This window comes from Bos grunniens, chromosome 13 (genome assembly GCF_055505025.1).
Source record: "Bos grunniens cultivar Pamir isolate PY7600 chromosome 13, Bosgru_T2T1.0, whole genome shotgun sequence".
NCBI lineage: Eukaryota > Metazoa > Chordata > Mammalia > Artiodactyla > Bovidae > Bos > Bos grunniens.
The window spans coordinates 19712936-19740393 of NC_141177.1; the positions used below are offsets into that span (position 1 = coordinate 19712936).

The following is a 27458-nucleotide window of genomic DNA, read 5'->3' on the forward strand; positions in this document are numbered from 1 at the left end:
ACTTGGGCAGACTGCTACCTAGGATAAAAACACTTCCCAGTGTGGCTGTGTGACTTAACTATGGCTAGTGATCTTAAGTGGAAGTGCTATTGAATAGGACTTCCAGGAAGGAAGGCTCTTTTAAAGAGAGCTGGGATAGCTGGAAAGGGATTTTCTTCCCCCTTTCCAATTTGTTCTTCTTCCATATCCCAGCTTGGAGTGGGACTATGACAGCTGAAGCTTCAAGCAGCTATCACAAACTATTAGGTGACTCTCATAAAGATGATAGTCTGGCATGGCAGGACAGAAAGAAAGAAGCTCAGATCACTGATGACATTGTGGGCTTTCAAACGGCCTGGACTTCACACCACAAGATTATTTGCTTTTTCCCTGAGCTACTGTTAACTTCATTTTCTTAATGTTTAATGTAGAAATACAATTGATTTTATATATTGACTTTGTATCTGGCAACACTTAAATTCACTTGCTAGTTCTAGTAGTTTTCCTAGATTCCATATGATTTTTATACAGACAATTGTGTTACCTGTGATCTGCGTGAAAAGAGTTTTACTTCTTTCCTTTCAATTTTATTTCTTTCACATCTCACAGGACTACCAACACAATGTTGAATTTGGAAGTAGTGACAGAAGAAATACTTGTCCTATTCCTGATCGTAAGAGGTATTTTGCCATTAATCTTATACAGATACTGTTTTTCAGATAAGAAAGTTTCTAAGGCAGCTGAAAGTTCATAGTAAACTAGCACTGTATTTTGTATACTCTGTACATTGCTTTTTCTCCTTTAATCTTTAATGTGCTGAATTAAATTGGTTTAATATACAAATAAACAAATAAATTTGTTTAATATACAAAATTCAATCAATCTTGCATGGGGAGGAGGGACTCCACATGACGATAGTGTAATATCCCTCCTGTATTTCGCTGGACTTAATTTGCCATTATTTTGGTAAAGATGCTTACATCTATGTTCATAAAAATATTACTCAATAATTTTCATATACGGTTTTTGGCTGATTATGGTATCATACGATGAGATACCACTTCATACTAACTAGGATGGCATTATACACACCATGTACAGATGTGAGAGTTGGACCATAAAGAAGGCTGAGCAGCAAAGAACTGATGCTTTCAAATCGTGCTGGAGAAGACTCTTGAGAGTCCCTTGAACAGCAAGGAGGTCAAACCAGTCAATCCTAAAGAAAATCAACCCTAAATATTCACTGGAAGGGCTGAAGCTGAAGTTCCAATACTTCGGCCACCTGATATAAAGAGCCGATTCACTGGAAAAGACCCTGATGCTGGGAAAGATTGAAGGCAAAGAAGGTGGGAGAGGATGAGATGGTTAGACAGCATCACAGATTCAATGGACATGGATGTGAGCAAACTCTAGGAGATGGTGAAGGACAGGGAAGCCTGTCATGCTGCAGTCTATGGGGTCGCAGAGTTGGACACGACTTAGCAACTGAACACCACCACCACACATACACATACACACAGAGTAACAACGGTTGGCACTGATGTGGAAAACCTGGAACCCATCTGCTCTACCAGTAAGAACCTTAGAACAGTATGCCCACTGTGGAAAAGTCTGGCAATGCCTCAAAAAACCACAGAATTATCATTTGATTCAACAATTCTGAGTATATACACAAAAGAACTGAAAGCAAGGACTTAAAGAGATATTTGTACACTCATGTTCACAGTATCATTCACAATAGCCAAAAGGTGGAAATAACTCAAATGTCCATGAGCCACGTGTATACACGAAATACAGTAACACATAAAATGGATTATTATTCAGCCTTAAAAAGGAATGACGAAGAAAGCAATGGCAACCCACTCCAGTACTCTTGCCTGGCAAATCCCATGGACAGAGGAGCCTGGTGGGCTGCAGTCCATGGGGTCGCTAGGAGTCAGACACGACTGAGTGACTTCAATTTCACTTTCATGCATTGGAGAAGGCAATGGCAACCCACTCCAGTGTTCTTGCCTGGAGAATCCCAGGGACAGGGGAGCCTGGTGGGCTGCTGTCTCTGGGACTGCACAGAGTCGGACACAACTGAAGTGACTTAGCAACAGCAAAAAGGAATGAAATTCCGATAAGAGCTAAAACATGGATGAACCTTGGGAACATGATGCTAAGTGAAAGAAGCCAGTTCCAAAGGACAAATTATATGATTAGTCAAATCACAGGGACAGAAGGTAGAATGGTATTTATCAGGGACTGGGGGAGAACAAGATTGAAGACTTTACTGAGTACAGAATATCAGTACAGGATGATAAAAAAAAGTATTAGAGATGGACGGTGGTGATGGTTGCACAACAATTAGTGTACTTAATGCCACTAAGATGTACACCTAAAATGTTCAACTTTGTTATGTCTATTTGACCACACACACACAAAAAACCCAAACAAAACACATTAAACAAACATAGTTACTTTTCAAAAATGAAAAAGAAAAATAAAGGAGCCTTCAAGTTAAAAGGTGATAGAAATGAAAGAAAGCGGATATCAGAAATCAGGTATTAATTGGTGAGCAGTACTGTATTGATAATTTCTAAACACTTTCATTTAGTGCTGTGTTAACAGATAAAAATAGTAAGAACTGCATTTTTCAGCAATTGATATCTTTACATCAAAATCTTAGGAATCAGTTTTACTTTTAATCAAAACATTTAGAAAACTTACAAGGCAGATTTTCCGGTGCGGGGATCTATATAGGTGGTTGTTCTTCTATTGTGGTCCACAAAATACGGAATTCCGTCTACCGTGAATCTCATTTCCCAGCCTTCAGGTAAGGGCTTTTCATTTAATTGACTATATAAAACAGAAAAATATATAAATAAATAAAAAATGTTTAAGAGTTCCTTGTTTGCCAAGTACAGAAACTAAACATACCCATAAATGCAGTAGGCATCTTCTAGAAAACCAGTTAGTCTAGCATTTTCCAGCGGTTTACTAAAATCCTACAGGCATGTTAAACACGTGAACAGATCTATCAACCAGTCTTCTCTCATCTACGCTGCCTGGATTATCTACCTGCCTAAACATCTCAGGGTAACCAAGCTCCACCAACTCTGCCTTACAACTTCCATGTTCATTCGTCACAGCTTTCAATCCCTAGTACCATCCTTGTTGTGGTTCTGTTGTTTAGTTGCTAAGCTGTGTCTGACTCTGCAACCCCATGGACTGTAGCACACCAGGCTTCCCTGTCTTTTACTATCTCCCAGAGTTTGCTAACTCATATCCACTGGGTTGGTGATGCTATCTAACCATCTCATCCTCTGCCGCCTTCAGTCCTTCTAATGCATATTTAGGGTTGATTTTCTTACTCTGGCTCTATTTATCTTTTAAACTTTCAAAATAGCCACTTAAAAGGTTTTCCTGCTTTGAGTCTCACTCTGGTCCTTGACTCATTTCATATTGCTGACAGAATACCAAAACAGAGATCTGAACAAATCTATTCTCTTCTAAAGTGGTATCATTATTCATCACTAACCAAATACAAGATCTAAACTCCTCCCTTTGGCCCTCACTTGGCCCCTATGCTGCACCCTCTATGCTCCATTGCAGTTTTACCTCTGCATTCTATCTCAAGTCCCTTCCATGAGCCCTGTGTAGTAGACGGCTACTCACCATTTCCCAAGACATTCTGCCAAACCTCCAAGTGAAGACTTTTCCCTTGTCCAGAATCTCTATTATTCCTGTTAAGGCAACTCAAATCTTTCTAAGGGAGTATGCCTACCCACTTACTTAATACCTGTCTTAAGATCTTGCTTAAGCTCTTTAAACTTCAACGTTTCAAGTTTTATTCATATTTTCCAATTCATTTTTGTCTATTCTCCAGTTTCAATTTTCTCATCTGGTGGGTTTGGTGAGATGATGGAACAATGGAAATGTTCAAGTTCACATCAGAAAGGAAGAAAAGGAGGGGTTGGTAGCATTTAATCTCATTGTTTTAGAGAGCACTATTGCTGACAGGGGTGTCACTTTCCACAAGTTTACTTCAGAAGAACAAAAGGCTTAGAATCACCGCCTACAACAATATTTTGTGAACCACACCAAAAAGTTAACATTTAACTGTATTCACAGAACTACATGCAAACGTCAGACAGACTATCTAAAACTTTTAAGAAGATAACACTTCTCATTTGTTGTAATCATATTTGCAAGACAGCATCAGTAATAAGTTGACTTGAAAACAAATTGGATAGAACTGGCTCATTGGTATTATTTGTAAAAATATGATTCTTATTTCCACTCTGAAACTTTAAAAGGTTCAAGGGGGAATGAAAAATGATAGCAAATTAGAGAAAGGTGATGTGGTCTAGTCTATCCTTAGTGATAGAATTTTAAAATTAAAAATGTTACCTATGAAATTCTTAATTATTACTTTTTAAGAAACTGAAAATACATATTTTTAAAGTTGAAAGTTAAGTACTGTATTTATTTAGGCTGCTCTCTGTTGCTGCACATGGGCTTTCTCTAACTGTGTTGAGCGGGAGCTATTCTCTAGTTGCGGTCTAAAGGCCTCTTGTTCTGGTGGCTTCTGTTACTGTGGAACACGGGCTCTAGGCACACGGGTTTCAATAGTTCTGGTGCACAAACTTAGCTGCTCTGCATCATGTGGGATCTTCCCAGACCAGGGACTGAACCCATGTCCCCTGGCACTGGCAGATGGATTCTATCCACTGGACCACCAGGGAAGTCCCCCAAATATTTAAAGTTAAATACTATAAATATATAAAATGTGATCTGCTGGTACCCAGAAATAGATTTTAAATTTAAAGCATACCTTTAAAATAGAGGTTCTTAAAACTCTGACCTATGTGAGACGTGAAGATTTAATCACACCCAAATAGAGATCAGACCTCTGCCCTCAGCTACTGGGAAAAGATCTCTACGCCTCTGGAATATCCTGCCTGTCAAGAGTATCTCTGAAGATACTTTGAAGCCCCTTTGAAGCTTAGGGTCTTCAAACATCAGACCGCCAATCAGGTGGTTTATAAAGGAGGCTTTGGGATATATGCCATTATTAGCTCTGACCTCTGGAATAAACTAGACACTAAAAAGTATTAGCCCATCTTTGGGGAAGAGCTGGAAACTGAAGGTTAGCTTTGCAGGCAGTACATGATGGAGCCCCAATAAAATACTCTGGTACTAGAAAGGTGAGATTCCCTGGTTGGTAATATTCAACACATACTATATTCCACATCAATTCTGGGTATCTGGAACCCTTCTCAGGCTCTGCCCTAAACATCTCTTCCTTCTATTGTTCTAATTTATATCCTTTACCAGTAACAAATGTGGCTGTGAGTATAAAAGGTTTCAATGAGTTCAAGTCTCTCTAGTGAGGTATTAAACCTGAAAGTCGTTGGGGAGATGCCCTAAATTTGTAGTCAGTCTCAAGTGAAAGTACCCCTGGAGACCCCCCCGCTTGTTGCTAATATCTTGCATGCTAAGTCACTTCGGTCATGTCCAACTGCTTGTGACCCCACAGACTGCAGCCCACCAGGGTCCTCCAGGCAAGAATACTAGAGTGGGTTGCAGTGCCCTCCTCCAGAGGGTATTCCTGACCCAGGGACAGAGCCAGTGTTTCTTACGTCTCCTATATTTTAGGCAGATTCTTTACCACTAGTACCACCTGGGAAGCCCCACCAGTTGGTGTGCCTATATAAATATTTCTTTTAAAAACGTAAGATTTTAAAGCAGCATAAAATGATATAAAATCTTATGTTTCTATGTATAAGACAAATTTCTGTTGTTCAAGTCACTCCATATGTAGTACTGTTAAAGCAGCTCTAGCAAACTAATACAGTATCCCAACGTCACAAAGACAATTCTACATACATAGTAAATATTAAAAAGACAAGCTTGTAATAATGTATCCCTTTAGTGACACATTAACCAGCAAGTTCTTGTAATGATGTATGTAAACAATATTTTGAAATATCTGCAACAACTGCAGAATGGTATGTAAAAATATCTGGGATTTCTACTGGTGGCAAAGTCCTAGGATTGTTAATTCTACTATAGATGTGACCTACAATCATAATGGAAAGAACACTCAGTTTCAGGTAAAGGTTTGGACCTTGGTCCTGCACACACGAACATGTCTTTCCCCCCTCTAAGTCATAGACACCCTGAATTCTACTGAGAGATCTCAGCTTGCAAAACCCTGCTTTAGAATTAGTAAGCTGGTCTTATAACAAACAGGTAATTTTGGGGGGGGGGATGTAACAGTATATTTTTTTCTCTTTCTAAAATATGTGGGTGATTAAGACCTTTGGGGAAAGAATATGTAAGTCTGATCTTTTTCATAAATGAGTTGGAAATACGGTATAATCTTTAAGAGGTTATCTGTATACTAATAACTACGAGTTCTTACCCTTGATTTCTGGGGTCTTCCCATTGTGTAATACGAGTGTTGTGGTTGACAAAATATACTCTACCATTGCTGTCCGTTCTCTTCTCTTTAAAACAGAAAGAAAAAAAAAAGGCAAAGTGTTATCGAGTTGGCATAGTCTTCTTCCTCAAATTAAGATGAGCTGATTTTGCTATTTTTCACTGCACTGTTGATTTTGTGGTTTTTAAATCATAACTTTAAAAGCTTTAATTTATTCTTTCGCTACTAAATCTACATACTTACTCAAGTTATACAAATATCGTTATATCCTAGAAACTAAACAGATATAATTCACAATATCCTGCCCACAGAATCTTTCTGTTCAACCTAATCAACAGCAAGAATAATTAACTGTTTTAAATTTGCATACATGACCTTATATTAACCTTAACAGTCCCACAGAGTAGGTAGTTTTAATTTATCTTAAAGATAAGGATTTTCAGATAGGCTAAATGATCTGCCCCTAATCTCAGAATTAAGTAGTAGCTAGACTCTAGCTGATGCAGGATGGAAACTGACATCTCCATTCAGAGATTTTTTTTTTCATATCGTACCATCTCACTTCTGAAAATATAATGGGGTATGTAACTTAACTGCTTCTTTGTTATGTGCTGAGTCACTGAGTTGTGTCTGACTTTTTGTGACCCCATGGACTATAGCCCGCCAAGCTCCTCTGTCCATAGCATTCTTCAGGCAAAAATACTTAAGAGGGTAGCTATTCCCTTCTCCTGACCCAGGGATCAAACCTGGGTCTTCTGCATTGCGGGTGAATTCTTTACCATCTGAGTCACCAGGGAAACCTGTTTCTTTGCTATACGCTAGGTATTACTTAACTAGAGAAGACACTATTTCAAAATACATCCTGTTTCTTAAAACAACCAGTTTCCTATCCTAAATATCTACAGTAACGTTTTACAACAGAGTTGGGCAGCAGGGCTCAACTCTTTAATTTACTGTATCTGTATCTGAAGCAGTGTGTTTCCCCACCTTCATCTTGTTTTAGGATTCCCCTAGTTCTCTTATACCCATTCTACACAATTGTTCTGCTTCTCTGAGCTTTCTCACTAAGTTTAGAAGATGCGTAGATGTAATTTTCTTTTAATAACCAAGTAGCTTTGAAATTTTAATATTAACATTAGTTCTGCTGTTTTGAATTACTGTTTTCTCTGCTCCATTACAAATTAATTATTAAAAGATAGGTCTCTTCCAGTGTCTAAATCTTTTAAATTTGGCCAAGATGTCTCAAAATGAACACTTAAGTAATCAATATTATAAAATGGATTCCCACTTTTTAAAAAGCATGGTTACCTTAAAATTAGACATTAAAAAAAAAATTAAGCTTAACTCCATGGTGAGAAAACCAATTTTTATTCCTATGGTTTGAAAGTTCATGTCTATTTACCAAACAACACTTAAGTAAAACTTCTGGACTTTTCTTTAAGCAAGATATTGCAGAATGAGTCTTAGGCTAAATTATATAGCCTTGTCAAGGTAGTGTTTGGTAACTTTGAACTTCTCTCCAGCACTGAATCCATGATCTCAAGAAGCAGTGATGATACTGGGGTAGGGGGTGGAAGGTGGGGGTAAGGCTGGTGCTGGGAAAGAAGGGATATATTGGTGAGTATCATGAATCTGCTCCTGACAGCTCTGCTACTTTCTCTACCAGCTAGCCTAAAACGGAAACAAAACTTCTGGAATATATAAAATATAAGAAATGGACTCTGCATCTTGTGACACAGCTTAAATACAGAAAATGGACTCTGCATCTTGTGAAACACCCTAGATAGTAACAATGGCTTTGCTGGTCAAGACACCTAGAGTGTGGAAACATGTAACCAACTTTAAGAACTGTCTCTGAGGCAAAAAGAAGCATCCACAGTACTATAGCTAGCTACATAATAAATAAAAAAGTAAGTCAATGTTCCAGATAGTTTAAATTTAAATCTTAAATACACTTACAGAATTTATAAATTTCTTATACACCAACAATCTTAAGTAACTTTTGTAATCTAAAATTAACATCATAAGTGCCTAGCTGAGTATATATTTATCTATTAACTGCCATATAAGTTCAGATTTCAGGGCCAGAGATTCTCTCAAAAACCTAACATGAACAGAGTCACTGCCTGGGTTCTCCTAGGGGTCTGAGGTCTGAGAACCCTGGTGAGTTACTAACCTCAGCTAAGGACACCCTCATCTTACCCATAGTCATTGTTTATTGAATGGTGGCATGAAGCTAGGGATGGCATGGAGATTTCCCATTTTTTTCTTTTCAGATAAACAGATTTAAGGCTTTGGAGTAGTTTTGTCTTATTCCAAAACTTTTTTTGGGCGTGCTTTGGTTTTTATCATTTTTAAATGTCTTATCCAAACAATTTCTCTTTTCAATGAAAAATTTGAATAATACTTTTTTGACATTTTAAATATTTAGTTTGTGCACTTAGATTACACCTCACACATTTGTAGTTCTGTGACTTTACTAGGTAGGCTTTCTAAATAAAAGCTTAAAAACATTTCAAAACAAAAACAAAACTCCATCAAAAGCTAACATGAGGTAAGATAAAGTGGATAGAAAACTTAAAAGAATAAGGAAACCATACAAATCACTAGTCAAGTGGTTTTTAAAGTAGTGTATTCCTAACGTAGTTATTCTTCTGTTGTTATAAAACTATAGGTCTTTGATGTTGGTCTTTTAGTTAGCAATAAACTTAAACTTAGCTTAAATAGACTGTACAGTTGTATAAAGTCATAAAAAGTATTGTATGAACAATGAGTGAGGTTTCAAACTCCTATAATGGTAGTTGAATATTCATTGTATTTTCTTGTGAACCATGTTTAATGGTTGTACCTCAAATCAGAAAACAAAATGAAGTGCTTAGGTAGGTTAACAAAATGGTTTTACCCAGGGAAAAAAAAAGAAAACTTATTTCTATGTTTGTTCTAAGTATATAGTGCTGATACCAGCATTTCTTGGAATAGGCTGTAAAGACCAAAACTTCAAAGATGGGACCTCAAACTTGCAAACTGAAGGTTCATGTGCTTAATGAGATGTGCTGTGATTACAGAGCTGATTTCTTACTTTGTTGAAAAATCACATGGTAAACAATTCTGAAATGACTGAACACCAAACCTGAATACACATCAAACCATTTCCTGACCTGATGAATAAGGCACTGAACAACAGAAGCTTCCTGATGTTCTATGTATTCTTTCATAGGAACTCTGAAAATGAGAAGACAGCTTTGTACTTGATGGGTAAACCAGCTATAAAAAGCCCTATTAGACTATATTGTTGAACCAAAAGCATTCTTTGTTCTCCAGCCTCTATAGTTTCCATGTGTTATAAATTCTTCACTGTCAGTTTCTAAGATAGTAATGTCTAGTCCAAGCGTACAAAAGTCTAAAAGGGTGAGGAAGTGGGATTTAAAAATACATGGCATCACAAAAATAATGCTGACAATTTCAGAACATCAACATAGGCTATAAACTGGGATTTTATTTCCTGGATCAATGATGAGGGTCTATCAGGTGCTTCTCATTTAATATCAGAGCCATCCCTGGTTCCACAAGGACTAGCTCTGCAGGAAAGGCTTTTCAAATAAAGGCAACACAGACTGCAATTCATGCTTCTATGAACATGAAACAATTTTTCTTAACAGCTACCCTAGAGAAGGTACAAACTAGTTTGTGTTTCTAACAAAAGCCAATCAGGTCAAGGTTTTTCTGCAATACAATCAAGAGGATTAATATACAACCTACAGATGTTTCAGTCCAACAGCTTCTCTTCTGTAACATGAATGTAAAACAACTCCTGAAATAAAGCTGAGAAGACCATTCATGTCAGGGAATGCAACCAAACAGCTCTAGTTCGGTATGTCTAAGAACATTTTTTTCTAAAGTACTTCATAACAATCATACACTGTCCATTATAAGGTCCCACAGAGCCAAAAGACCCCTTACATCAAACTACCAGACACTGGTGAATAAAGACCTTCACCACTTTCATATGCCTTCCTTTTGTTTTATAAGCTAGTAACAATAATAGTTATAACTATGAACTATTGCATTTTTTATCTCTGATTCACAGGAATGTTAAGGATAAATTACTTAAAGGGCAATTGTTGTTCAGCTGCTCAGTCGTGTCTGACTCTCTGCAACCACATGGACTGCAGCATGCCAGGCTTCCCTGTCCTTTACTATCTCCCTGAGTCTGCCCAAACTTGTTCATTGACTCAATGATGACATCCAGTCATCTCATCCTCTATCGCCTTCCTTCTCCTCCTACCCTCAATCTTTCTCAGCATCAGGGTCTTTTCCAATGAGTCAGCTCTTCACAACAGGTGGCCAAAGTACTGGAGCTTCAGCTTCAGCAAAGTCCTTCCAACAAATATTCAGAGTTGATATCCTTTAGGACTGGTTTGATCTCCTTGCTGTCCAAGGGACTCTCAAGAGTCTTCTCCAGCACCAATTTGAAAGCATCAATTCCTTGGCACTCAGCCTTCTTTATGGTCCAACACTCACATCCATACATGACTACTGGAAAAACCATTGCTTTGACTACATGGACCTTTGTCAGCAAAATGACGTCTCTGCTTTTTAATAGGCAGTCTAGGTTGGTCATAGCTTTTCTTCCAAGGAGCAAATGTCTTTTAATTTCATGGCTGCAGTCACCATCTGTAGTGATTTTGGAAACCAAGAAAATAAAGTCTGTCACTGTTTCCATTTTTTTCCCATCTACTTGCCATGGGACCAGATGCCATGATCTTAGTTTTCTGAATGCTGAGTTTAAAACCAGCTTTTTCACTCACTCTTTCACTTTCAAGAGGCTCTTCAATTCCTCTCCCTTTCTGCCATTAGGGTAGTGTCATCTGTATATCTGAGGTTATTGGTACTTCTCCTGGCAATCTTGATTCTAGCTTGAGCTTCATCCAGCCTGTTCACATGATATACTCTGAATATAAGTTAAATAAGCAGGGTGACAATATACAGTCTTTACAGATTCCTTTCCCAATTTTCAACCAGTTTGTTGTTTTCATGTCCAGTTCTAATTATTGCTTCTTGACCTGCATACAGGTTTCTCAGGAGGCAGGTGAGGTGGTCTGATATTCCTATCTCTTGAAGAATTTTCCACAGTTTGTTGTGATCCACACAGTCAAAGGCTTTATTTAGTGTAGTCAGTGAAGCAGAAGTAAATGCTTTTCTGGAATTTCTTGCTTTTTCTATGATCCAATGGATGTTGGCAATTTGATCTCTGGTTTATCTGCCTTTTCTAAATCCAGCTTGTACATCTCGAAGTTCTTGGTTCACATGATGTTGAAGGCTAGCTTGAAGGATTTTGAGCATGACCTTCTTACACACAAAATGAATGCAATGGTGTGGTACTTTGAACATTCTTTGGCATTGCCCTTCATTGACCTTTTCCAGTGCAGTGGTCCAAATTTGCTGATATAGTGAGTGTAGCACTTTAACAGCACCATCTTTTAGGATTTGAAATAGCTCAGCTAGAATTCCATCACGTCCACTAGCTTTGTTGGTAGTAATGCCTCCTAAGGCCCACTTGACTTCACAGTCTAGGATGTCCAGCTTTAGGTGTATGGTCACACCATCATGGTTATCTGGGTCATTAAGACCTTTTTTGCACAGTTCTTCTGTGTATTCTGTGGTAAGTGAAAGTCGCTCAGTCCGACTCTTTGCGACCCCATGGACTATACAGTTCCATAGAATTCTCTAGGCCAGAATACTGGAGTGGGTAGCCTTTCCCTCCTCCAGGGGATCTTCCCAACCCAGGGATTGAACCCAGGTCTCCGGTATTGCAGGTGGACTCTTTATCAGCTGAGCTGTAACTCAAAGGCAGGCTTAAACAGCCAATTTCATTTATTGCCCAGATTCATGTGACCTTGACATCAATTTTTTCCCCTCCATTCCTAAAACAATGCTAGAGCAATCTATCAAACTGGTGTTTCCCAACAAGACTACCTAGAATTATTACTTTCTGAAATATCTGCAGCTCTTGAAGACAGAACTTCAACTGGTTCCATAAATGGTTCTACTCTGCTGTTTTCCACTTTCTATTGATATATAGTCTTTCTCTTCCATGCAGAACTGTTTCTATATTGTCATGTTTATTCTAGAAATGTACTATAGCTCTATGACTTATATAACACATATGATATAATCTGGTAGGGCAGGCTCATCTTAAGGTCTAATAACAAAGGTTTAATAACTAAGGCACTTGATAACAGAGCTTACTCAGGTACTGCACGGTGCAGGACACAGTCAGTACCCTACCACACTCCCTCTTCCACTGTTCTTTCAGATAACATTGACTCTATCAACCTCTGAACTGTGTTTTAAAAGCACAAATATGATCGAAATCATCTTTAAAGCTTTCTATTTTGAAATAAGTATTATAGTATGAAGCAAAAAGTGTTCAAGAATCTCACATACCCGTCAATCAGTTTACCCCAATGATGACATCTTATGTCATCAATGATAGCAGAGTATCAAAATCAGGAAACTGACACTGATACATTACTGTTGACTATAAACTTAACTCAGTCTTTATTAATTTTTAAAGTTTGAATTCATTTCTGTAATATATAGTTCTATACACTTTTATTCCATGTACAGATCTGTATGATCACCACCATAGTCAAGGGACAGAACTATTCCACCACTATGTAAGAACCACTCATGTTAACTCCTGTATTTGGAACCACCTACCAGTCAGTGGCTATCTCCTGGCAACTACTAATCTATTTCTCATCTCTATAGTTTTGTCATTTTAAGAATGTTATATAAGTTGAATCATATTTAGAACATAATCTTTTGAAATGAATTTTTTTCACTAAGCATAATGCTCTAGAGGTCCATCCAGATTTTCCTAGGTATCATAATCCAGTCCTTCTTATGCTGAGTGGGCAAAATACTTTTAAATTTTATAAGAGTAACTTAGAACATTTGGGGAATTTAATGCCTATTTGGCACTCCAAATTAAACAAAGACACCCAAAAAGCTTCTCAGATATCCACTCAAGCAAGAGCAAGGTTTATCATCCATTCATAAATACGTAATTGTTAAAATGACTGAATTTAATTAAAAAAAAAAATCCATGTGACTTACCCCAACCAGGCGGCAGGGGACCCAGGGGATCAAATTCTTTATTTTGTGATGTAGCAAACAAATCTTGATTCTAAAAAGAACCATCCCCAAAATGGTTAAATAACTAACAGATAATTGGAAAGCAAGCTTATGAATTCTGATAAGCCTTTCCCTGGCCATGTGCAACATAACATACTCTTAAACAGTCCACATCTTAGAGAAGTATGAATGAAAGTCAAGAACGAAAGTCAATGCATTCTCATGAAAAAAAAAAAAATAATAATAATCTGTCAATATTTGAACCTATCTGATATTTAAGTATTACAAGTAATTTTACACCCAAATTGACCACTGTTCCCCTTACTTAGCTTTAAATCAGTAAATTAGAGAAATATATAAACCTTACAAAAGTCATTTAAGAATAATAGTACTCAGTCATCAGCTGGCTGAGAAAAATCTTATATTTCTAACCCCAAAATCGTGAGAAGAGAGTTGGAGGAATATGAAGAATAGGCTATCAGATGAGCAAAAGGAAAGAATTTCAGTTTGGAAGGCATTGATAAGCCTAGAACTGTAGAGAAGATTTCAAAAATTCATTTGAAATTATCACACTGGTGGAGAGAGAGGTCTGGCTAGATAAAAGGAAAATAGGAGTCAACCACTGGAAAAAGAGAAGCAAAAGTCATACTGAGTGTGTAGGATGAAGGGTTAATGAGTGTGTTTCAGTTTAAATATGTAATAAAGTGGGGGATACTTTGTGGTCTCTCAGTAAGATGCGGTTAAACCCTTTCTTCTGTTAAGGCAAATAAATAATAGACTAATTGCTTTAAAAATTATGGGGAAAAATACATAAGTAAAATAAGATAGTATACCCCATGTACCCAGCAACAAGATTCAACAGTAACCAAAACTGCTAACATTTATTTTTCTTTCATATTCTTTGCTGCATCATTTCACTATTTTAGTATGCCTAAAATTTGTGAACATTTTCTTATACAATCACAGTATCATTATTACACCTACCAAAGAATCTATGTTAATTTTATCATCTAATACACAATCTGTAATTAAATGCCTCTGGCTACTTACTGGATTGAATCAGAATCCAAAATCATCATATTGCATATTGGTCTAGTCTCTTAAGTCTAAATTTATGGCAGTTTCCTCTACTGTTGGTCTTTTTCGCTCCATATCATTGATTTATTATGGAAACTGAGTTAACTGACTAAAAAGTTTTAAAAGCATATGAGAGATACTCTATTTCTCATAAAAGCTCACAGAAGATAGACTGGTCAAGGACTGGCCCTGCTCCTGACAGACAACAGTAACTAAAAAATAGGGAATAGGGAAGCCAAGGAGAAACACTATACAAGGTTTGAACCTTGTTAACAGTTTGGAGCAGTTTAGCATATGACAAACTGCTCTGATAATTTTTCTAAGACCTAAGCCTATCGCACTGACTTTCCCTGGACAGATAAGCTAAGAACAGGCACAATGAAGCCATGGGCCAGAGCCATTATACAATGACCCATCATCAACCATATCCATTCTGAGCTTAAAAATACTGAGTTTATGAGCATCTGCTGCCCTATAACCAGGGTCAGAACAAAGGCCACTTCACCTACCAAATAAACAGATTTTCTTAACAACACCTCACCACTTTTTAAGTAGCTAGCATTAAGAATGTTAAATTCAGTTCATAACTAAAACAGGCTGTTTAAGTTCTTTGTAATTTAGAACCACTCTATAACAAGAGTGAAGAGTAGGAATGTAGACAGGAGAAAAGAAAAAATGGTTCAGGAATAAAAGCTGCAATTCAAGAAAAGTTTGTTAGAGCATCAAATCGGTTAAGTTACAACGAAGCAATACACAATGTGGGTGCTTTAGGAATTTTCTAACTGTCTTTAAAAAGAGGATTTTAAAAGATCATATACTAGACACAAAAGGCCAATAGGCACATGAAAAATGCTCAACACCACTAATCAAAACCACAATAAGAGATAACCTCACACCCATCAGAATGCTTATTATCACAAATGTCACAAATAACAAATGTGGCAAGGATGTACAGAAAAAGGGAATCCTGTATATTACTGGCAGAAATGTAAACTGATGCAGCTACTTTGAAATACAGTATGGAGATTCCTCAGAAGATTAAAAATAGGAAGTTCTCTGGTGGTTCAATGGTTAAGATTTCATGCTTCCACTGCAGAGGGCCTGGGTTCAATCCTTGACTGGAGAACTAAGTGCATGGCACGGCCAAAAAAACCCTAAAAACAACAAAAAGACTAAAAGAGACCTACCATATGATAGAACAACTCAACTCATGGATATACATATATATATCTGAATTTAAAAAAATATATGCACCCCATGTTCACAGTAGCATTATTTATAATAGCCAAGAAAGATATAGAAGCAATATTAAGTGTTTCATCAACAGATGAATAACTGAAGACTATATAGCACATATATACAATGGAATACTATTCGGCCCCCCACAAAAAATGGCATTTTTCCATCTGCAACAAAGTGGATGAACCTGGAGGGTATGATGTTTAGTGAAGTAAGTCAGAGAAAGACAAATACTATATGTTATCACCTCTATATATGGAATCTAAAACTACAAAAACTAAAACAAATGAATAATCAAAATAGAAACAGATTCATAGGGAGAACAAGCTAATGGTTACCAGTGGGAAGAGGGAAGCAGGACACTGGTGGATTAAAAGGTAAAAAACTACTACATATAAAATAAATAAGCTTCAAGAATATATTATATAGCACAGGAAATAGAGCCAATACAGTAATTTTAAATGTTACATAATCTATACAAATTTGAATAACTATGTTGTGTACCTGAAACTAATAAAATGTTGTAAACCAACCATACTTCAATAAAAATAAAAGATCATGTATTCTAAAATGCACATCTGCATTTGTGGATAGAAATGCAGGGAGAGAAAAGAGAGAAAAGATTTAAAAAAAAGATGAACACTGACATTTCTATGCATTTAATATGTACCCCCAAAATTTGGAACTTTATCTTACAGAATCCTCAAAAACAAAAAAACCTGAGGTAATTTTATCTATGGATCTACTGTATAGATAAAGTAAATGAGTCTTGATGAGGTTAAGGAACTTACTCAAAATCAAACAGAGAAAGTAACTGTGGAACCAGGATTCGAACCCAGATGTGTCTGACTCCAAAGCCCATGCTCTTTCTCATGTGGAAACTAGCTTTAAAGAAGGCAAGCCAGCTAGACATTCAAACCTAAAAGAAATTTGGCCAAGTATACCGAAGATGATTATAATTTAGAAAGAAAGGAAGATGTAAAACATGGAAAAAAAAAGAAAACTCTAACAGACGAGACAAAAATTAATTTCACTTCTAAAACCACCAGGAAGGGAAAACATTGACAACTGTCTATAGAAGTTGGCAGGAAAAACTGTTACATGAAAGAAAGTTATCTTAGTCATAATCAGGTGGTAAAGCGAAAGCTGCTCAGCAAGGTGCAAATTTATCTACATTGGTGAGTGGTAACTATTCTGATGACAAAGTCCAAGAAACAGAAATATGGAGAAAAGGCAAAATGGTAATGCCTAATGAAAACAAGAATTTATTTTGATAGATTCTAACAGAGATGATACTGATGGCAGTAGAAGGGGAGAGAGGGGAATGGAGAGGGTCAGCTTCTCTTGAACTCTTGGTGAGTTGGTTTATGTAAATTTAAAAGATTTCCAGAAAGGAGACATTTTGATACCAAAGATAATATGGCTTCCAAGTCATAATATATTTAACATAATTTTATAAGGAATCAAACTTCTTTAATCTTCTCAAGCACTAAATAATGTATTGTATAAATTTTACCTTTACATGTTACAAAATGATTCAATTCTATCATGAGTTTCACTTGAGTCAGGTGCTGTTAGACCCAAACAGTCTAATGTTCTGCTAAGCTAGGCAGTATCCAATTCAGAACTGTTTGAATTCTTTTTACACTGCTTGGATTTATTTTTTATTATTCCTTTGTAAACAAATTTTAAGTTGTCGGAAAACTTCTTTTCTGCCAGTAACAAAGCAAAGGAAGTTGAATTTTAGGAAATTTTAAAAAGAAAAGAATAAATCACCTACATAGTCTGTGGGAAACAAGGTCGAAAAATAATATCATCATCAATAGCAACAACTGGGTTGCCATCCTATTTGTACTTTCTTTTTAGTGCTTTACATTTTATATGTAAGAAAACGTTAAAACTCCACCCTCATTAAGGTTATAAAGCCAAGTACATATGCTCACCCCATAAATGAACCTCTGGTTAAACTGCTGCATAGCTCCCTGAAGTTGACTACGCTGGAGCTGCCATTGTTCATAGTTCCGGACTGATTCCAGTGTTGGCCTCTGCCACGTTGTTGTTCTTGTGAAATGGTCAACATAATAAATACGTCCCATGTTGTCAACCCGCCGCTCCCAGCTATATCAGGATAAAAACAACTGAATTCAACAAATATTTATGAAACAGTTAAGAATTAAGTGGGACTTCATTTTAGCCCTGGTACAGATCTGGTAAGATTTTACCTTGCACAACTACTTTTCAATTACCTGAAGTCTTTTATATGTATGTACTTTACAGTTTTTAAAAACTTATTTACTTATTATTTTTTGGTTGCACTAGGTCTTTGTTGCTGTGTAGGTTTTCTCTAGGTGCAGAGTGGGGGCTACTCTCCAATTGCAATGCATGGGCTTCTCCTGTTGTGGAACACGGGCTCTAGAGCATACGAGCTCAGCAGAGCTCAGGAGTTGCAACATGTAGGCTCAGTAGCTACGGCTTGTAGGGTTCTACAGCACGGGCTCGGTAGTTGTAGCACATGAGCTTAACTGCTCCAAAGCATGTGGAATCTTCCTGGGCCACGGATTGAACCCATATACCCAATGTTTGTGACGCTATAGACCATAGCCTGCCAGTTCCTCTGTCCAGGGGATTCTTCAGGCAAGAATACTAGAGTGGGTTGCCATGCCCTTCTCTAGGGGATCTCCCTGACCTGGGGCTCGAACCCATGTCTCTTATGTCTCCTGCACTGGCAGGTGGGTTCTTTACCACTAGCGCCACCTGGGAAGCCCCATAGATGTAGTCTATAGTTCTTAATACTTTTTTTTTCCAATTCAGACACTTACCCAGGAGGTAGAGGTTCTGGTCTATCCCACGTTGTTCTTTTTTCAATATGATCTACATAGTAAACTCGCCCATGCTGGTCCACTCTCTGCTCCCAACTTAAACACAAAATTTAAAAAGGCTGATAAGCTACATGTATGAGTTGCCTGGTTGTTTAATCCCAGAGTTGAGACAAATGACCATTTCAGTACATAAAGCAGATACCAAAAGAATTTAGGAATAAAGTCAAGAAATGTTATCCTGAGGGTAACAGAGGATGAGATTTCTCTTGCTTAAGTGTCTGCTCGAGGAGATGTCTTCTATTTCTAAAGAGGCTGAGGCAATGCACTGAGGTGACAAAATCTGTTTCAATCTGATCAGAGTATACACAGAACTTGAGTGGAAAAGAAAACTGTAATTATTGTTACAAAATCTGAAGAAAGACTGAGAGCTGTTAAATGAAGGGCAAAGGACAGTTTGGGTTCTAGAAAAGTTGAAATCAAAGAATAAGACTATCAGATGTGCTCCTGCAGGCTTAAGGACAAAGGCAACCTGGGTATTCTAGTTTCCTTGGTAGGTTTATCCAAAGTAAAAAAGACAGGAATAAACCAATAAGAGTTTAGAAAAACCAATTACTTCTAAGAGAACTGACCCAGATTCTCTTCACTAATCCCCGACACAAAGAATTTTCTAATCTGGCTTTCAAAAATGAAAATGGCCTAACTACCCACATAAATAATATAGTCTCTTCTAGCAATTAAAATCCTCATCATGAGTTTCTTAATTTATCACCTAGTTAATTTTGATTAGCATTCTGAACTGCCACAATGTATCTGTGTATAACTATTCAGTATTATTAATTTTAAAAATAAGTAGAGATGTACATGAGATTGAGTTGCAGTTTTTCAGTTTCCTAAATTCAACTCTGCCATGATTTTACAATGGCAAAGAAATAAAATATAAGTGATATTTTCCCTTCAAAGAAAAGGCAACCTGAATTAGGCAACTATTTTATTACTTGGCCTTGGTAAGTTCCTAAGGCTCAGTCCTTCTTTAAAAAAATTTTTTTTTGCTTCCAGTTGGCTTTAAAATGAGGGAGTAATTTCAAATATGGCAAGCTATTTTGTTCAGTTTGACTCTAGACTTCCCAACACACATGCATAACCACAGTGATATTTTTTTTAAAAGAATCGAATTCAGTACTATTTTCCTTATTAGTAAGTCTATGCAGAAGCCTAAAGAAAACGTTAACCAAAAACAATTACTCACCCAGGTGGGAGGGGAGCTTGAGGTACAGGATTTAATGGTCTAGGGCCTGCACCTCCAGATATAGTAAGAGGAATTATTAATCCAGATGTTGCTCCTTCAGATGTACTTGAATTTGTATTTGTTGGTGGCAGAGAGCCTGTACTAGAGCCATCACTTTCAGAAGTGGTAGATGGTGAGCCATTGACAGATGCTTTAAGATTTGAGGAAAACAGAAAAACAATTTTTAGAAATTTAAAATCAGGATAGAATTTTAAATAAAAAGGTAGACAATAGATGTTTCTATTTCTAACATCTAATTATAGATGTTTCTATTTTTACTACATGAAATGTTGACTTGCATGATTTTTGCTTTAAAAATCCAAGTATCATTTACCATTGTTAGGTTATTTGCCAATTACTGATTGTCTTTTTTAAAAGCATATAATAAGAATAAGCAAACAGATCCTTGACTCTATGAAATGCTTATGTCAACACAGGTACACACACACAGAGAAAGGTACAATCTTATCTGTACTGCCTATACTTTTTATAACACACGTGTGATTTCTGCCCCCCTCCTGCTTTTAGGCACACTTAGAATCTCAGTTTCCTAAACCCAGGCCACAACGGTGAAAGCCCCGAATCCTAACTACTAGGCCACCAGGGAACTCACAGCACACACGTGATTTTCATTCTTAGCAGAGCATCTGCCTCAACCCTGGTGGAAAAGCTTAGGGAACAGGCCATATCTTAATTAACTATAGAAAGACTATTCTTGGCCAAAAACTTAAATGTAAAAATTTAGCTTGAAAATCAACCTACCAGTGTCTCTTAACACTTATCTGAGGATCAATTCCCAAATAGAATTTTATAATAAACAGTACTGAGATCTATATCCCTAGTGTACGGCTGGAATACACACCTGGTCTACGTGGGGTAGGTGGAGGTGGTCGTGAAGGTCTTGGAGGCCTAGAAGGTTTAAAACCGCCATTTGAGAGTGATGGAGAATTATTCCCATTGATCCTCCTATTTTCACCAGACCCTGCATCCTCAGGGTCATCTGATCCACTTGCGTTCGCTCTGGGTAAAAAGGCAGGGAAGGGAATAAGAATGTTCTTTAAAATTAACAGAAAACCAACAGGAGGACCACAACTTTTAGAGCTTGAGAAAAGCTTCCTAATTTCTGGCCAGCCCTACCAAATGCATAAACAGCTCTTATGGCAGACGTACATACAGCTTCTCAGAGCACATCTAAAAAGAGAGTGAGGAGTTACTGAAGGGTACAGAGATAGTTAGGAGACTATTCCGATCCCAAAGAAAGGCAATGCCAAAGAATGCTCAAACTACCACACAATTGCACTCATCTCACACGCTAGTAAAGTAATGCTCAAAATTCTCCAAGCCAGGCTTTAGCAATACGTGAACCCTGAACTTCCTGATGTTTAAGCTGGTTTTAAAAAGGCAGAGGAATCAGAGATCAAATTGCCAACATCCGCTGGATCATGGAAAAAGCAAAAGAGTTCCAAAAAAACATCTATTTCTGCTTTATTGACTATGCCAAAGCCTCTGACTGTGTGGATCACAATAAACTGTGGAAAATTCTGAAAGAGATGGGAATACCAGACCACCTGACCTGCCTCTTGAGAAATCTGTATGCAGGTCAGGAAGCAACAGTTAGAACTGGACATGGAACAACAGACTGGTTCCAAATAGGAAAGGGAGTACATCAAGGCTGTATATTATCACCCTGTTTATTTAACTTATATGTAGAGTACATCATGAGAAACGCTGGGCTGGAAGAACCACAAGCTGGAATCAAGATTGCTGGGAGAAATATCAATAACCTCAGATATGCAGATGATACCACCCTTAAGGCAGAAAGTGAAGAGGAATTAAAAAGCCTCTTGATGAAAGTGAAAGTGGGGAGTGAAAAAGTTGGCTTAAAGCTCAACATTCAGAAAACGAAGATCGTGGCATCTGGTCCCATCACTTCATGGGAAATAGATGGGGAAACAGTGGAAACAGTGTCAGACCTTATTTTTTGGGGCTCCAAAATCACTGCAGATGGTGACTGCAGCCATGAAATTAAAAGACGCTTACTCCTTGGAAGGAAAGTTATGACCAACCTAGATAGCATATTCAAAAGCAGAGACATTACTTCGCCAACAAAGGTCCGTCTAGTCAAGGCTATGGTTTTTCCAGTGGTCATGTATGGATGTGAGAGTTGGACTGTGAAGAGGGCTGAGTGCCGAAGAATTGATGCTTTTGAACTGTGGTGCTGGAGAAGACTCTTGAGAGTCCCTCAGACTGCAAGGAGATCCAACCAATCCATTCTGAAGGAGATCAGCCCTGGGATTTCTTTGGAAGGATTGATGCTGAGGCTGAAACTCCAGTACTTTGGCCACCTCATGCGAAGAGTTGACTCATTGGAAAAGACCCTGATGCTGGGAGGGATTGGGGGCAGGAGGAGAAGGGGACGACAGAGGATGAGATGGCTGGATGGCATCACTGACTCGATGGACGTGAGTATGAGTGAACTCTGGGAGTTGGTGATGGACAGGGAGGCCTAGCGTGCTGCGATTCCTGGGGTCGTAAAGAGTCAGACACGACTGAGCGACTGAACTGAATTGATTCAGAACGGTAAGGTATGCTGGTTCAGATTTCAAATAACTCTTCAGAAAGGGCACTATTTTATCACAACCACAGATAACCTTGTCATCATTTTCTTGGTTTTCATTAGCTCTTTAATATTTAGGTCTGGAACAAGGCTGACTGTTCCACAGCAGGAGAAGGAAGTACACTTACTTCCAAGAGCTAGGTGCTCTCCTTCTACCCCAGAAAATGTTATACAAAATGTTCCAAGTGATCTAGAACAGAGGTGTCCACAGACTTTTTTTTCTTTTTTTTTTTAGTTTAATTTTATTTTTAAACTTTACAATATTGTATTGGTTTCGCCAAATATTGAAATGAATCTGCCACAGGTATACATGTGTTCCCCATCCTGAACCCTCCTCCCTCCCCATACCATCCCTCTGGGTCGTCCCAGTGCACCAGCCCCAAGCATCCAGTATCGTGCATCGAACCTGGACTGGCGACTCGTTCCATATATGATATTATACATATTTCAATGCCATTCTCCCAAATCATCCCACCCTCTCCCTCTCCCACAGAGTCCAAAAGACTGTTCTATACATCAGTGTCTCTTTTGCTATCTCATATACAGGGTTATTGTTACCATTGGTGGGAATGCAAACTAGTATAGCCACTATGGAGAACAGTGTGGAGATTCCTTAAAAAACTGGAAATAGAACTGCCTTATGATCCAGCAATCCCACTGCTGGGCATACATACTGAGGAAACCAGAATTGAAAGAGACACATGTACCCCAATGTTCATCGCAGCACTGTTTATAATAGCCAGGACATGGAAGCAACCTAGATGTCCATCAACAGATGAATGGATAAGAAAGCTGTGGTACATATACCCAATGGAGTATTACTCAGCCATTCAAAAGAATACATTTGAATCAGTTCTAATGAGGTGGATGAAACTGGAGCCTATTATACAGAGTGAAGTAAGCCAGAAAGAAAAACACCAATACAGTATACTAACACAGACTTTTTTTAAAGGAACTATCATTTCTTCTGAGCAATGTCTTCAGTTGGAGAGAAAGAAAGGGGGGAGAACACGAACAGGAATGTCAGATATAAAGTTACTGCTGTTGCTACTGCTAAGTTGCTTCAGTGTCCGACTCTGTGTGACCCCATAGACGGCAGCCCACCAGGCTCCCCCGTCCCTCGGATTCTCCAGGTAAGAACACTGGAGTGGGGTGCCATACAAAGTTACTACTGTTGGTTAAATATAGCCAATTCCTTTTCCCAGGGGAATCATTGATTACAAGGCAGAGCATGAATTAGCTAGTTTGGAGATGATTCAGCTAAAGCTCTGGTAACCTACTACCTGGTAAGTGGAAACCACTACACTGCACTAATTCATACCCTGGACCTTGTGGCAATCCTGAATAAAATTTAATAGATTCAAGAAACCAAAACAAAGGCAGTACCATGTATTAAATCATCTTCACATTATGGTCCCCAGAAATCAAAGAACGATATTTGGACCAGAGGCAAGCACAGTTCACAGGAGCCTGTTAGAAACACACAATCTTGGACTTCACTCCTGATGCACTATATAAGAGAGAGTGTTTTAACAAGATCTCCAGATGATCTGTGTGAACAGTAGGGCATGACACATACTGCTGTGGGCATTCCTCAAATGGTTATTCTGAATGAACAGAAAAGCTCAGTCACCAATTAGGTGCTGACTGCCTGTAGGAAGACCAAGCAACCTCAGAACATGAACAGAATGCAGTAAGAGTCAGCTCTGACACACTGCTTCCCCTCCCCTAGATGATGAGTCTTAAACTCCTTTCGAGTTGTACACCTTTTTGAGACTCTGAGTATTGCCTCTCTACACTACTTTAAGATGGGAATGGGTGAATTTAATTCAGATGACCGTTGTATCTACTAATGTGGGCAAGAATCCCTTAGAAGAAATGAAGTAGCCTTCACAGTCAACAAAAGAGTTCAAAATGCAGTACTTGAGTGTAATCTCTGAAACGACAGAGCAATCTTGGTTCGTTTTCAAGACAAACCATTCAATAACACAGTAATCCAAGTCTATGCCCCAACCACTAATGCCAAAGAAGTTGAACGGTTCTATGAAGACCTACAAGACTTTACAGAACACACACCAAAAAAAGACATCCTTTTTACCATAGGGTAGTGAAATGCTAAAATAGGAACTTAAGAGACACCTGGAGTAACAAGCAAATTTGGCCTTAGAGTACAAAATGAAGCAAGGCAAAGGCTAACGGTGTTTTGCCAAGAGAATGCACTAGTCAGAGCAAACAACCTCTTTCAACAACACAAGAGATGACTCTACATGTGGACATCACCAGATGGTCAATACCAAAATCAGATTGATCATATTTTTGCAGCCAAAGATGGAGAAGCTCTATACAGTCAGCAAAACAAGACTGGTAGCTGACTGTGGCTCAGATCATGAAAGCCTTATTGCAAAATTCAGACTTAAATTGAAGAAAATAGGGAAAACCACTAGACCATTCAAGTATGACCTAAATCAACTCCCTTATGATTATACACTGGGAATAACAAATAGATTCATGGGAGTAAATCTGATATAGTACCTGAAGAACTACAGACAGAAGTTCGTGACATTGAACAGGAAGCAGTGATCAAGACCATCTCACCAAGAAAAAGAAATGCAAAAAGGCAAAATGCTTGTTTGAGGAGACCTTACAAATAGCTGAGAAAAGAAGAGAAGCTAAAGGCAAAGCAGAAAAGGAAAGATACACCCATCTGAATGCAGAGTTCCAAATAATAGCAAGGAGAGATAAGAAAGCCTTCCTCAGTGATCAATGCAAAGAAATAGAGGAAAATAATAGAATGGGAAAGACTAGAGAACTTTTCAAGAAAACTAGAGATACCAAGGGAACATTTCAAGCAAAGATGGGCACAATAAAGGACAGAAGTGGTATGGACCTAACAGAAGCACAAGCCAGAAGTACACAAAAAAGTTCTAATGACCAGGAAAACCAAGATGGTGTGATAGCTCACCTAGAGACAGACATCCTGGAATGCGAAGTCAAGTGGGCCTTAGGAAGCATCACTACGAACAAAGCTGGTAGATGTGACTGAATTCCAGCTAAGCTATTTGAAACTAAAAGATGACACTGTTAAAGTGTTGCATACACTCTATCAGCAAATTTGGAAAGCTCAGCTGTGGCCACAGGACAGAAAAAGGTCAGTTTTCCTTTCAATCCCAAAGAAGGGCAACACCAAAGAATGTTCAAACTACTGCACAACTGCATTCATTTCACATGCTAGCAAGGTAATGCTCAAAATCCTCCAAGCTAGGTTTCAACAATACATTAACCAAGAACTTCCAGATATACAAGCTGGATTTAGAAAAGGCAGAGGAACCAGAGATCAAATTGTCAACACCCACTGGATCATGGGAAAAGCAAGGGAATTCCAGAAAAACATCTAATTCTGCTTCACTGACTATGCTAAAGTCTCTGACTGTGTGAATCACAACAAACTGGAAAATTCCTAACGAGATGGTAATACCAGACCACCTTACCTGCCTCCTGAGAAATCTGTATGGAGGTCAAGAAGCATCAATTTGAACTGGACATGGAACAACAGACTAGTTCAAAATTGGTAAAGTAGTACGTCAAGGCTGTATATTGTCACCCTGCTTATTTAACTTATATACAGAATACATCAAGTGAAATGCTGGGCTGGATAAAGCACAAGCTGGAATCAAGATTGCTGGGAGAAGTATCAGTAACCTCAGATATGCAGATGACATCACCCTTATGGCAGAAAGTGAAGAGGAACTAAAGGGCCTCTTGAAGAAGGTGAAAGAGAGTGAAAAAGTTGGCTCAAAACTCAACATTCATAAAACTAAGATCATGGCATTGGCCCCATCACTTCATAGCAAATAGATGGGGAAACAGTAGAAACAGTGACAGACTTTATTTTCTTGGTCTCCAAAATCACTACAGATGGTGACTGGAGCCATGAAATTAAAGACATTTGCTCCCTGGAAGAAAAGCTATGATAAACGTAGACAGCATATTAAAAAGCAGAGATATTACTTTGGTGACAAAGTTCTGTATAGTCAAAGCTACGGTTTTTCCAGTAGTCATGTATGGATGTGAGAATTTCACCATAAAGAAGGCTGAGCACCAAAGAATTGATGCTTTCAAACTGTGGTGCTGGAGAAGACTCTTGAGAGTCCCTTGGACTGAGAGGAGAGCCAATCAGTCAATCCTAAAGGAAATCAACCCTGATATTCATTGGAAGGACTGATGCTGAAGCTGAAACTGCAATACTTTGGCCACCTGATGTGAAGAGCTGACTTACTGGAAAAAGACTCTGATGCTGGAAAGATTGAGGGCATGAGAAGGGGACAAAGAGATGGTTGAATGGCATCACCAACTCAATGGACATGAGCTTGAGCAAACTCTGAGAGACAGTGAAGGCCAGAGAAGCCTGGCATGCTGCAGTCCATGGGGTCACAAAGAGTTGAACACAACTGAATGACTGAACAACAACAATATACTATACAAAGTTGTCAATGTGAACTTATCACCATTATATTGAAAAGCAATTAGCTACAAATTTAGTGCTACCATGGCTTTGCTCTTTGCTTGTCTTACAAGTCTATTTATCTCACCATACATATTTACCTGATCTATTAGTATATGTAAGTTTAGATGTTTAGGAACAAGATAAAGAATCCTGAGAACCCAGATGCTAATACATTCTAAGGTTATAATATGCAAATCAATGATTAACAATCAGGAAGGCACTTTGAAAAACAAAATCTTGAACATTAAGCATCAGTCACCTTGGTAATTCATAAAAGTGACAGAAGACAACACTGAGAAATACAAAATATCCAGACATGCTATGGGGGAAAGGAGACCATCAGAACTATGTTGATGATACATGTAGTG

General features: G+C 38.1%; 1 protein-coding gene across 13 annotated transcripts in view; it reads right to left on the reverse strand.

Moving 5' to 3' along the window:
* Nucleotides 1–27458, reverse strand: part of ITCH (itchy E3 ubiquitin protein ligase) — a 97072-nt gene that overhangs the window by 23140 nt on the left and 46474 nt on the right. For all 13 annotated transcript variants that reach the window (XR_015139110.1, XR_015139111.1, XM_086332274.1 and 10 more), the window contains 7 exons: nt 20832–20989; nt 19931–20120; nt 18685–18780; nt 17809–17983; nt 13532–13601; nt 6392–6476; nt 2692–2820 (listed from right to left, as the gene is read on the reverse strand). Coding sequence is in view for 11 of the 13 variants with exons in the window: in XM_086332274.1 (XP_086188400.1) it covers nt 2692–2820; nt 6392–6476; nt 13532–13601; nt 17809–17983; nt 18685–18780; nt 19931–20120; nt 20832–20989 (903 nt within the window). In the remaining 2 variants the exon portion in view is untranslated. The remainder of the gene's footprint in view (nt 1–2691; nt 2821–6391; nt 6477–13531; nt 13602–17808; nt 17984–18684; nt 18781–19930; nt 20121–20831; nt 20990–27458) is intronic.